The sequence below is a fragment of the Zerene cesonia genome, chromosome 18, assembly GCF_012273895.1.
Source record: "Zerene cesonia ecotype Mississippi chromosome 18, Zerene_cesonia_1.1, whole genome shotgun sequence".
Lineage (NCBI taxonomy): Eukaryota > Metazoa > Arthropoda > Insecta > Lepidoptera > Pieridae > Zerene > Zerene cesonia.
The window spans coordinates 5,404,639-5,417,163 of NC_052119.1; the positions used below are offsets into that span (position 1 = coordinate 5,404,639).

General features: G+C 30.5%; 1 protein-coding gene across 1 annotated transcript; it reads left to right on the plus strand.

Annotated features, from left to right (window-relative positions):
* Positions 1 to 1,528: 1,528 nt before the first annotated feature.
* Positions 1,529 to 12,098, plus strand: LOC119833917 (circadian clock-controlled protein daywake-like). The gene is made up of 5 exons (XM_038358149.1): positions 1,529 to 1,876; positions 8,514 to 8,733; positions 10,501 to 10,631; positions 10,923 to 11,078; positions 11,667 to 12,098. Exons 1-5 carry the CDS (start codon positions 1,801 to 1,803, stop codon positions 11,831 to 11,833), a joined length of 750 nt encoding a protein of 249 aa, XP_038214077.1. The 5' UTR covers positions 1,529 to 1,800; the 3' UTR covers positions 11,834 to 12,098.
* Positions 12,099 to 12,525: the final 427 nt, after the last annotated feature.

Genomic DNA, 12,525 nt, shown 5'->3' on the forward strand with positions numbered 1-12,525 from the left:
TCCAGACACAAAAGTCATATCAAATAATCGCTCCGTCGTGACTTAAAAGAAAGGCAAACAAACAAACACCATTTTTATATTTACAATATTAGTTAGGAAAAAATAGCATAAAAGAAACGTCATAACATGTTTAAAGAAATTACTATTTTTTATACTTCTTCCCGCTTCATTCCATATAAGGGATGTAATGCTATTTCATATACAGTCTCAACAATAAACGTCTTTGAGGGGATAAAACTAAGCCTTACTTTTTCATATAACTTTAGTGAAAATATTCTACACATTTTTATATGCAGTTATCGAATAGTTATTACTAATTTCATAACTGTAGGTACGTTTGTTTAGATATATTTACCACTTTAATAGATCCGTCGCTCAACTTCCAAATGCCCATAATTTTACAATAATTTGTGTCCAAACATGAATAAAACATTGAATTAAAGTAAAAACCACATTAAAATAAAATGTTGATATAATCATGTAAGAAGTTATTTACTTCTGCCTAGATATTATAGGGCTTAAAGTTTTCAGGAGTTGAATTCGACTCGTTTCGTTACAGCATATTTGTATCCTGTAGCATACCCAAGAGTAGACACAATCTAAACATTCAATGAAGAATAAATATTGTGCATGAAACTCAAAATTAATTTTATCATTTTATTACTTGATTAACATTTCTCTATTTTCTCTTATTCCATTTTAAATATTCATATATCGTACTTGCGGTTGTTCCTTGTTGTGTGTTTTATGAATGTTTTAGCTATTCATATGTATATTTTTTATGTAACTAATTACTGACTATTTTGATTAAATATTAAATTAACATCATGGTGATATCGCTGCATCATCGTGGAAGTAATTGTCTGCTAGTAGTTTTAATCATAAACCAGTAGGAAAATTGTTTTTCCTAATGACATTATTCCTAAATGCCCTAAAGGGTTAATGAATCTATTTGCAATGATTAATGACCCGTTAAGTATATTTTATATCATACGGTATTATTCTATGAGGATGCAACAATTATTATCACATAATTCTTGAAATATTACCTTTCATACATTTTTGGACCATTGCTTTATGTCAATAAATTCGTGTGCCGCCATAATGTTATTAAATATGCAACTCACGTAAAGGTCACTCTAGTACTAAAGACCACAAAAGCCTAACATTTACTGGTTAATTTTATGGTGCTCGTTTAAACAAACATAACAATTCCTACAATGGTTTTACAAGATATTATCTTAACATGGCTTTGGATGTAAAAACATTTAAAATTCGGATGTGAAGATCGTTTGCACTTCATATTTAAGACAGTTACTTTTAACAAGCTGTCGGAATAATATAGAACGAGTTATTGGTAGCTGTTAAAATAATTGCACCACGTTACAGAATCGATTATACGTAAAATAACGCAGTGAACTATTTTTGGAACTCTCCGGTGGAAATATTGATAATTTCATTGAAAGCAGAAAAACCCAGTTAAGCAAAGGACGCGTGTTAAGTAACGTTGGTTAAAATAGTGGGGTTCGCGACATTGCTTCAACATTTCGGTCCAGAATATGTACGCGCCTAAGCGAATACAGTCCGGTGCATAGAATACCTATATTATAAAACGGATTTGAGCCCAGTGCTGCGTGAAAAACGTACCTACATCATTGGCAAAGAGCTGCCTGAATGTATGCAACCGAAAATGAGAAAGAACTCGCTATTAACATAAGAAGTTAGGCACGAAGGTCATTTCTCAGGATCGGTTTTCTATTCGGGCGTATCGTTCTGTGCCGTTTTCAGTGATCAGTTGCAATGTGTGAGAGATATGGTTTTTATTTTGTGGTGGTAGCGGTGTCCTTCGTGAGTGTGTGTTCGGGCCGACTAGCTCGTAAGTTTTCTAATAAGTGCATTTTTAGATTGTTAGAATAGTTGATTGAGTTATTATGATATGATTTTATATAAAGAGCCAACATGATTTAATAAGATGATGAAGGCAATTTGTTAAATGAATAGAAAGTAAAATTTCGAAATGAAATTGAACTGTATAAGACTTAATTATTGTTTTTGTTAATTACTTTAAGCTACAATTAATCACCAACCACCACCAACCTCTCAATCTTTTACACCAAAAACCCTTACAATTAAAATCTAAATAAATGAGAAAAAATAATATTAAATTTCCTCTCCTTGCAAAAGTAAAATATTGCGTTATTTATAATACAAGTCATTAGTTATATTGTTATTAAATTCACATTTTTCATATGCTTTTAGCTTGAATGATAATAATTAGGCCATAGTTCCTAACTAAATTAAAAAAAAAAAATATACTACATAGAGTGACGCATACTTCATAAACTCGAAGTCGACTCATTTCGTATGCAAAGCACTTACCCATCTATAAACAGTAGTAATCATGCATGCACTGCAAATTTCTTAACATAAGTGGATGTTTGTCAATCAAAAATTCAATTTTCGTGCTTGGCTAGCTACACGACAAGGCATTATTTTAATGAGCAGTGTTTCGTAAAATATTTTTGTTAGACTTAAAGCGAGCGTATTTAAAATGATAATATAACTGGGAACGCTTTTCGACGATATTGAATAAGCAAAACGATTGGTTGGTGATAAATAATATTAGACTCTTTCGTATACTACTCTAAAAAATTGATAAGTACATTTCTTTTAAAACGTGGCCTTAACATGACTATAACCGCATTAAAAAAGGAGTTTTTCTAAATAATTGGTCATTGACCTTGACCTAAATTACACGTTTGAAAATGAGCGAACTGGTTCCGCAATATTGTCACAAAAACCTCATTTGTCATTGAGTTAAGTTCACATAATTTACACAATGACCATTCATTACCAATACAAAGAGCATACCATATTACCAATAATTTTCCCAGTACAAATCATTAAAAATCATCGTATTTCTGAACATAGAAAACACAATGCGCATGCGCTTGCATAAATAATATGGGCAAATCCCGTGCGCGTTAAATTAGATCCTGTAGTATTTGCCGCAATTAAGATAATAATTCATTAATTTCATAATTTATTGTATGCTTAGTTGAATAATTAATAACCCATCTAATAATTAGTTAGTTACCCATCCAATTAATGACGGTGACGATCGTCGTTTAACTTCGCTTTTTTTTATTTGTCAAATACAAGATGTCTGAAAATTTTAACCATCTAACTATTGCGCTTTATGAGATATATTGTTTCCTGTTCTGATCTGCCTGTTCATATATTGCTGCATAGACAGACAGACGGACATCAAAGGTTTATTACATAATAGGTTCCTCCTTTTTTTCGGATTGGATTTCGTTTGGATATGGAAAACCTTGAAAACACTGTGAATAATGTTTTTCAAAAAATATAGATAGTATTCTTATTATAGGCTAGTATCGTGTCTCATAAACATAATATCGTAAATGGAAGTAGTTTAAAAATTATCTATCACTATAACATCTACTGGAACAAAAAGATCAAACATTTGAATAATCACACAAATATTTATTATAAAGGTGTTTTAGTCTTACGGTACAAGCTTGCAAACACATTTGGAAGCCACCAACAACAGAAATATAGTTTTTAACTACTTCGGTAGTTAGTGGACCATTTATGGATTTTATGTCAATAAATGTGTATTTATTTTTATTTTTTTTTATACAGACATTATATTTTATAACTGCCTCTTTGGTACAGTGGTTAACTCGTGAGCGTAGAACCGAAGGGTCTTGGGTTCGATTCCCGATGGAGATCACAAAAAAAATGTCTCGGTTTCGCAGGAGTCAGAAGGCGGATCACCAACTTGTCCATAAAGAAAATCGATTAGTAAAACAGATGAATATCATCTACCCCATACCCCACTAGGGGACACGGGACGTCACTTTCAAGGCATTACATTTGATATCTGGCAGAATATTTAATTTTATTGTAGCAATACGGAGAACGGAGCCCCAAAACTACTGTAAACCTTGATATATAATATAATTAAATATAATGTTATCATAACTTGGCTAAAATTTTAAGTAACCACTATACTTAATCGCTTAGTACCTCCGACCTACGATACTCTGCCAATATAACTTTTGAGGTCAGCGCCTAATAGGTGCCCTAGATATGTAAATTGTTATTCCCTTGTAGTTAAGACTAATATAGTTATTTAACACTTTTGCGTGCAATTAACAGCTTTAATACCGATTTTAAAATATTTAATTAACGTTATTGGTGCTTAAATTATATAAATAGTTTGATTACTCTATTAGTGGATTCTTGTGTAATATAACTGCTTCTAATTATTATAATAATTAAAATTATCGATATCGAGGGGTAAAGATAAGCTTTATAAACAAAAAACAGATTTTGAGATATTTTTCTGCTTCTTGCTGTGGTTCTTTTCTCCAAAACACATACATTTAATATTCAAAGGTGGAACATAGAATCTTTCACGATTTCGTGTTTATGATTTAATATACTCGTAAACATTCGAGAGGATTGTGCCTATGATAAACATTTGAAAGAGTGTGAAGATTTTTTTTTCAATCTATATGAAAAACTTGATATTCTTCGAGTGATTGCATATCAATCCATACCCAAGAAAACGCTTGATAAAACCTATAATGTTGTATACTTCTCCGGCACAATATTACTAAAAAAAATTCATTACCATTTTCTTACATTGTATAAATTATATATAGGATTTAGTTATTGAGAACATTTTATTTTGTAAATCTAACTTTAACAGTATTAGGGCTGATTCTTTAATCCTTCGTTAAAGCTTATTTGCCGATTAATTATTATGTTAGACATGCATTTAAAAATGTGTTTTAATTTCCCGACTTTTACAGGTGCCATTTTTATATTATTTGTTCCTAATATTTCATTGAACAAATAGGTTTAACCAAGAATTGATAATTTTGTATAGTACATTAATATAATTTCGTATTAGAACGTGCCAACAAACAAGGAAACGCTTCAGCTTTACCTATATTTTTGAAGCTATAGACAACATTAAGTGCCAACATTAAAAAAAAAACAGTAAAACAAACATAATCGCAACACAGACTGCATAAGTAAACACTAAGAATGTTTGATGCAATATTAAAACTGGAGGCACATATTAAAAAGCATATTATAAAATCGCTTTGCCGTTCAAATTTGCAAACGAAACTTTATATTTTATCTCCATATAAGCCTTGTATACCTATAAATACTACTTACTTTCACAGTGTACATAAAGTTTAGCTGTGTCGAACTCACTCTGCATACAAAACTTTTCTTATTAGCTTAAGCGGTATCGTAATATGGTTTCTATTTCAGTAATCAGATTAATTATTGTGCTTTAATGACTCTTTGTGAACATAATATTTTATAAACTAAATTTAAATCGTTACTAACTGCGTGAAATATTAGCGTATACAATAGTATATATAGTTAAAAAAAGAATCAATTAAATTATGTAATCATGGCAATCCTAAGCAGGATAATAAGAAATTATTGTTATATTGTTACCGATCGTTGAAAAGTGTACAAAAAGTTTAAATTAAATCTGCCCTTCGAACTGGTTCAAATTGAATCTAAAGGAGTCAATTACGTACAAACACTCAGGTCAAACGAATAAATACGTGCTAATATGAGGCCTGCACTACACATTGACATTTTTAATAAATTAAGTTCCATTTTAGTACTGTGGATAGACTAAATATTTATTGGTTCTAAATTGTTGAGTAAAATGTATGGTTGAACAGTTACTATTTCTTTTTTTTTTTTATGTCATAGCGGGCAGCTGAGCTGGTGGTTCGCCTGATGGTAAGCGATCACCACCGCCCATAAACATTCGCAAAGGTAGTACCTCCGTGAATGCGCTGCCCGCTTTTATGGGGTAAGGGAAAAGGAAAGGATTAACGACTGGAAAGAAGAAATGGACTGGGACGGGTGAGGAAAAGGAAACGGGCCTCCGGCTCCCCCACTCACCGTACGAAACAAAGTGGCATGCCACTATTTCACGCCGGTTTTCTGTGGGGGTGTGGTACTTCCCCGGTGCGAGCTGGCCCAATTCGTGCCGAAGCGTGCTCGACTCCCACAATACTAGTTTTAAACATAAATTAAATTAGCTTTTAAACATATTTTCCTTCAAATAAAGCAAAAAAATAACGTCTATATAATAAAATCAGTTCTTATTTTCATGTCTAAACAGTTAAAGTGATATTGACGAATTTTACTAACTGTATTTTGTGAGATAGGTATGGGATCTTGGCAAATGCCAGACGACTTTTATGGCAAAAATAAAAGTTGAAGAGGATAAAATAGAAATGAAAGTTTTTATGGTGATCAGCTTTCTCGATAGTGTGACGAGCGCCGCAGGCAGGAGAGTAGAAATGTGTCTGCTATAGTATATCCCTCAAAATTAATAAAATAATGAGTATATTTAATCCGATAACTTAAATTAACTTATTAAATTTCTAGAATAAATATCCATGTCCCAGAATACCAATGCCCTTATTATTTTAGGCATACTAATATAAATTGAATCTCTCATTTACGTTAGGCAGTGGTTCTAGGCAACGCCATATGGATACCTAACACCTACACAAAAAAAATGTAGATTTAAGCCTTTTTTTTTAATAAAACGAGGAGGTTTAAATGCTTTTTTTTGCTTTGTTTCCTCAAACTTTCGAGTGTGAACCGATTTTGATGATTCATTTTTCGTTTGAAAGCTGATGCCTTCCGAGTGGTCCCTTTTACATTTGGTCTAATTGTAATAATTTAAAGGCGGTCTGGTCTACCTTTTCATCAAAATAGTTATCTTCAGCATAATAGTTATAAATAAGTAAAAAATACATTTTAACATCGCGTGCACACATCGCGAAATAGTATTGCAACACAAACGCAATATGGACTTACTAAACTTTATGATATCGTTATTTGTGTCACAGGCCAACATTAAACGTAATTCACTTGATGGTAATCACAATTATAGGCACTTGTAATGATGATGTTCGATGAAATCATTGGAACTACGGTATATAACGCTATTGTCGCGTAATTATTATAATGAAATACAAATTGGTAAAACTATTTTATGTTAGAATTAAATTGCTCTAGTATTGTTATCATCTGATCTTTTTATTGTACATAGTGCATTGTAATCGTGATTGCATTATTAACACGTATTGTGAATAAAATGAATCGAGTATTAATCGAAAAAAATGCACTTTCATATTCATGTGAATTGTAATAAACAAGTTCATAATAATTAAGCTAAATTTTTTAATTATCCTTTGCCAAATATTATATTTTATCTAATCAGTCGTTTTATATTATTATATTCGTAGCGTCGTTCTTTATATTACGGTCGTAATTGGAAATTTAAATATTAATTTTTTAATTTATAGCTAATAGCAAATATAATTAACTATCTTACGCCCCGGCTTCGCCCGTAGTACTATGTCACTAAATGAAGTTTTCAGCTTTTTAATGACCAAAGAATGTTTAAAATTGGTTCGGTTGTATTTCAGTGAAAATATTACAAATCTACTTGCATTCAAATCATTTCTCTTTTCTAATATCTATTAGTATAAATATATATTGACTAAAATTTATTCCTAAACTCTATATTATACTTTCTTCGTTCTGTTTACCTTAAAGTAAATACCGAATAAGTAATATAATAATGCTAACCTTGACCGGATTGATTCGTGGTTTGTGAGATTTTCATATCGCGTGATTAGGTATTTTTATTACCACAATGTTGGATGCATAATAGATAATTTATTTCAAATAAAGTCATTAAGTTGATTCAAATAAATTAAATCAATTAAAATGAATCTAGAAAATATTTCTATATCTGAAGTAAATTATTGTTAGATTGTTTTATTATTTACTTATTACTCTCATCTCTATTCCAAAATAACAATAAAATTTAGTTGATTTGTTGTTAAACACAAATCATTAATAAACATGGAATTGTTAAGGAAGTTTTCTTATATCTTTACTTTTATGTAATAGTCACTCAATATTCTTACGAGAAAGTTATTTCTGCTTAACAATTATATGGAATTTCCTGAATAGCTTTTATTTTTTTTAAATCTTATTTGATAATTCTTCTATACAAAGTATATTATAGAAATTAGTGTTCGTATATCAACATGAAAAAGTTATTTAATTATGAAATTCTAAATTTCTTTTTTATAAAGCATTTCAATGCTATAAAAGTGAAATTGAAATTTCTAAATTTCTAATTTAATTATCTTATTAGCACGTAATACATTATAGACACCCATAGTTATATTGTAAATATAACGTACTAGCTTTCAGCAAGCGGTTTCGCTTGCGTAGTCAAAAGAAATTCCCATCAAAATAAGATGTTACAAAGCGGCAAAAGATAGCCTATGTCACTGGTTAACTATCCCTATGCACAAAAATCATAGCAAAGAAACGCTCCGTTGCGACGAGACAAAAGGGCAAAAAAATTCCATGTTAAAAAACACTTTATCTTTTCTATTTTTTATTTCCAGCCGATTTCATTCACCCCTGCAACAATACGGAGTCATCGTGTTTAGTTCAAGCCACCCAAGATGCCATACCAGAATTCTCCAAAGGTCTACCTCATCTTGGAGTGCCGGCCTTGGACCCGTTCATCATCGAAGAGCTGCCAATTCAGCTACCTGGCGTCAAGGTCACCTTCATAGATGGGAAAGTCACGGGACTTAGGAAATGTCAGGTTTTGAACGTTGAGTGAGTAGACGCAGAAAAGCGTTATTGCTATTAAAGACCAACAGGCACGGAAATTTGCATCCTATCCTACATGTACCAAGTACCAATATTATCTTAAAAGTTCATGTCATGGGTGTATTATTACAGTTTAGAATCATACAAATGCATATTAATTGAAAATTATTGACTTAAACTACAGAATTGAATTTTTAGGCGCTTACAAATAAATTATATCCCAAGGACATAGAAACGTCAGTAATATGTATAGTGTGATATTTAAAATAAATCACTGAAAATACTGTTCATGCATGCAAATTTCATCTGATTGAAGACTGCAATTCTCAGTTTTAAAACTGATTAAAACTAACATGATAATATGTTCATTAAATAAATGGAAAAGAGCAAATATTGCCTGTAGATACCGCGGGGGTGGATGTTAAATACTAAGTATTATTTACCTATATTATAATTTTACATCAAAATCGTGAAAAGTATGTATACTTAAAACTATAAATGTTGCAATTTGAAACAATAATTAATAAAAAAACATAGAATGTGTTTTTGCAGACACACCTCAATATATATTATTTATTATGGATAATCACGAAACATAAGTATTCATTACCATATAACATAGTATGTTTATAAACTATAAAATAATATTAGCTATTCATTATAAATCGCATTATCCTCATGAATTACTCTAACCTTTAACCATTGAACAAAATGCTACCTACGTCTTTAATAAAATAAAAATACAGGTAAAAATACAAATCTATCTAAAATCCCTGTTTATGACACGTGTTGACAACTGTATTCTCTTAATGACATTAAAGTTTATACTAGCATAATTGTTGAACGCTCTTTCGATTCATTTAAACAACCATTGATTTTATTCGTATGAACATTGAAACACAATGAATTAGTGCCAGCGTAGAAGTAGGTAATCGCATAAACTGTGAAATATGTGCAGCTCGCATTGCATGACAACGCCTGTAAAACAAATGTAGGTATTTATTTTGTCTTCAGGTAACTACAGTGCTTATTCAAATGAACAAAAGTATATAAATTAATACGACTGTAAATCTAGAAAGATCAAGTCAAAAATATATACAACGTTAGTGTTAATTTAGTGCTGAAAACAGATATTTGATGCTGTGACGCCTGGATCATAGATGACATTGCTAAGTTACACTTATCAAGCAGTGCATCGTTTGTAACCGCGCTATGACAAAGATGCAGCGATAAACACTTGACCTAACAAGTGCTTAATTAGTGCAGTCTGAGCAAATAAAATTTTCGAATTTTTTTAACCGAATAAAAAGTATCCTATGTGCTAATCCAGACCATAATCTATCTCTGGACTATATCTCATATAGGAACTAAAATCCCTTCTCACGTGAAAGAGTAACAAACATCTATACATGCATACAACCATTCATCTATCCATCTATCCATACGTACGCGTATCGCGTTTATAATATTGTAACTTAAGATAAATTGTATACGTTAACACCTAAAAATGTATTGATTTATTAATTGTTTCATGTAGCCAATTAATAACTAATTTTTTATTCTAATTTTAATGCACACTTCTATGGCTACATGGATTATATAAGTAAATGACATGATTTTCTATGAAAAGCTGGCGTGTGAAAATTGTAATTATTTTTATTTTATATTATGATAATGATGAAGAGATACTGCTAAGACGTTGTTATAAGAATATTTGAAATATAAATTACGCATACGTACATATATTTATGTGATTTTTTATATATATTTCAGGGCTTACCTAGAGAGGAATATATTTATATTGGAAATACGATGCAATATAACAATAAAAGGAAAATATACAGCTGTTGGGAGATTGCTATTGTTCCCTATAAACGGCGAGGGTGACTCTAAAATAAAAATCGGTATATAACGTGTTTATTTTTCTATTTAAAACAAAAAGGAATTTAAAACAATATTCTAAAAATTGTAATCTTTTGTGCCTAGAAGCACTGAATTTATATTCTACATACATAAATAAATTAAAATCTTTTACGTAATTATGTATTTATGTAATTAATTACTGCACACAAATCAAATCCCTACAGAAGAAGTACAATATACTTTATATTATCAATTTGGCCTCGAGATCCCATGTGCATAATATTCTCTATCTAATGCCGCATAAAGTTTTACGATTTCCCTTCAAATTACAGTCAACTCCATAATAAAACTGAATATAAAGACGAAGTACTTCAAGGACGCGGAGGGACGCGATCACTTCGGCATAAAGAATTATAGATATTCCTTTGACTATGGCGATCGAGTGCATTACACAATCAACAATTTGTTCAAAGGGAATCCTGAGCTAAGTATGTATTGTTTATTTACTTCTCTACTACATGTATTTAAGCTTCCACCACAATAAGTGACATGATAATTAGCATTTGGCGTTAAAAGATACGTTACTAGATTTTCGGCCCTAGGTTTGCTGTGTTAACTCGCGAATACAGCTATTTTTTATTTCTAAAACGTTAAGAGAAAAATATTATAGATGAAATTCGCACATCTGATTCACTGACTTTTGGTGACTATTTCGCTGGACAAAAAATGTGTTTAGTTTTATATCCTTAATTTGAAGGAATTAGGTCACCAATAAAAATTTCACCATGTGCTTTCTCGTTACAGCTAATAACAGGATTAATAAGTTCATAGGAGCGTTTTATTTCCTACAGTTCCTAAGTTAATACGTATTTTAATTGGAATCTGACTTTAATTCATCCGAATAAGGTTGAAATTATTTTGGTGTATAGCTAGCACTAGAACGTTAACGTAATCATAATAAGTTTGATTATAGATTGAGAATTTTTAACAAGCACAACTAAGAATAGTTTTAAGTTCAATTTTATATTGTGTATCTAGTTGTTTTTAATCATCGAAGTACTTCCTTTTAATTCCAGGCAACACAGTATTACAATTTCTCAATGAAAACTGGAAGATCGTAACGGAGGAGTTTGGACAACCGGTAGTCGACTACGCTATGAACGTCACCATAGAAACTGCGAAGAAATTCTTTGACGCGGTACCATACGATGAATTGCTGGAGGTCCCTATACCAAAGTACTGATTGTGAAATGTTACGGCCCAATAGCTTTATTGGCCACTAGAATGATTGCAAATTTTGTGATTTAATTATCATATTTTAAATTTATATTGAAACAAACAATTGTTACATAGTATTTTTGTATAATATAGCCGTGTAAGATAAATCGATAATTTGTAATTTTAAATGCTTGCAGAGACTTTGTTGTTCTAATAGTTGAACATTTTAATGTGACCTTAGGAATATCGTAAAACTATACTGATCATCTAATTAACTCTGAGTCTGGTGTTGAGAATACAAATATAATAATTTCATAACATTTTGGAAAAGTAAAATTTGCTTGTTTATAATTGCAGGCGCAGGAATTTTTTAAATTTTCAGCAGGCGTTGTAAATAAAAAAAATTATCAATGAATAAAACCTTCTTAATCATATATATAGTATTTATTATTTTGCAATTTTATATATAATATTGAGTTTATAAATAATCGATAGAGGTAGCAATAGAAGGAAATATTATGTTATATTATTTTATTTAAAAAACTTTTTCAATTTTTTTTTTCACTATAAAGTTAATGCTCTATATTTTACTTTTAATAAAATAATTTTAAATCATCCACATTTTACTCTAGAGGTACCAACATAAAGTATTATTATTATGCTATACATAGCCTAGTTTTAAAATTATATGATATATCAGATCCTATTGTAATAAAA

Excerpts from the sequence above, each read along its gene's own strand:
- LOC119833917 (XM_038358149.1), top strand. The coding sequence starts at position 1,801 with ATGTGTGAGAGATATGGTTTTTATTTTGTGGTGGTAGCGGTGTCCTTC. Across the intron at positions 8,734-10,500 it reads TGTCAGGTTTTGAACGTTGA|GGCTTACCTAGAGAGGAATA; the intron begins GTGAGTAGACGC and ends TATATATTTCAG. Across the intron at positions 10,632-10,922 it reads TGACTCTAAAATAAAAATCG|TCAACTCCATAATAAAACTG; the intron begins GTATATAACGTG and ends TTCAAATTACAG.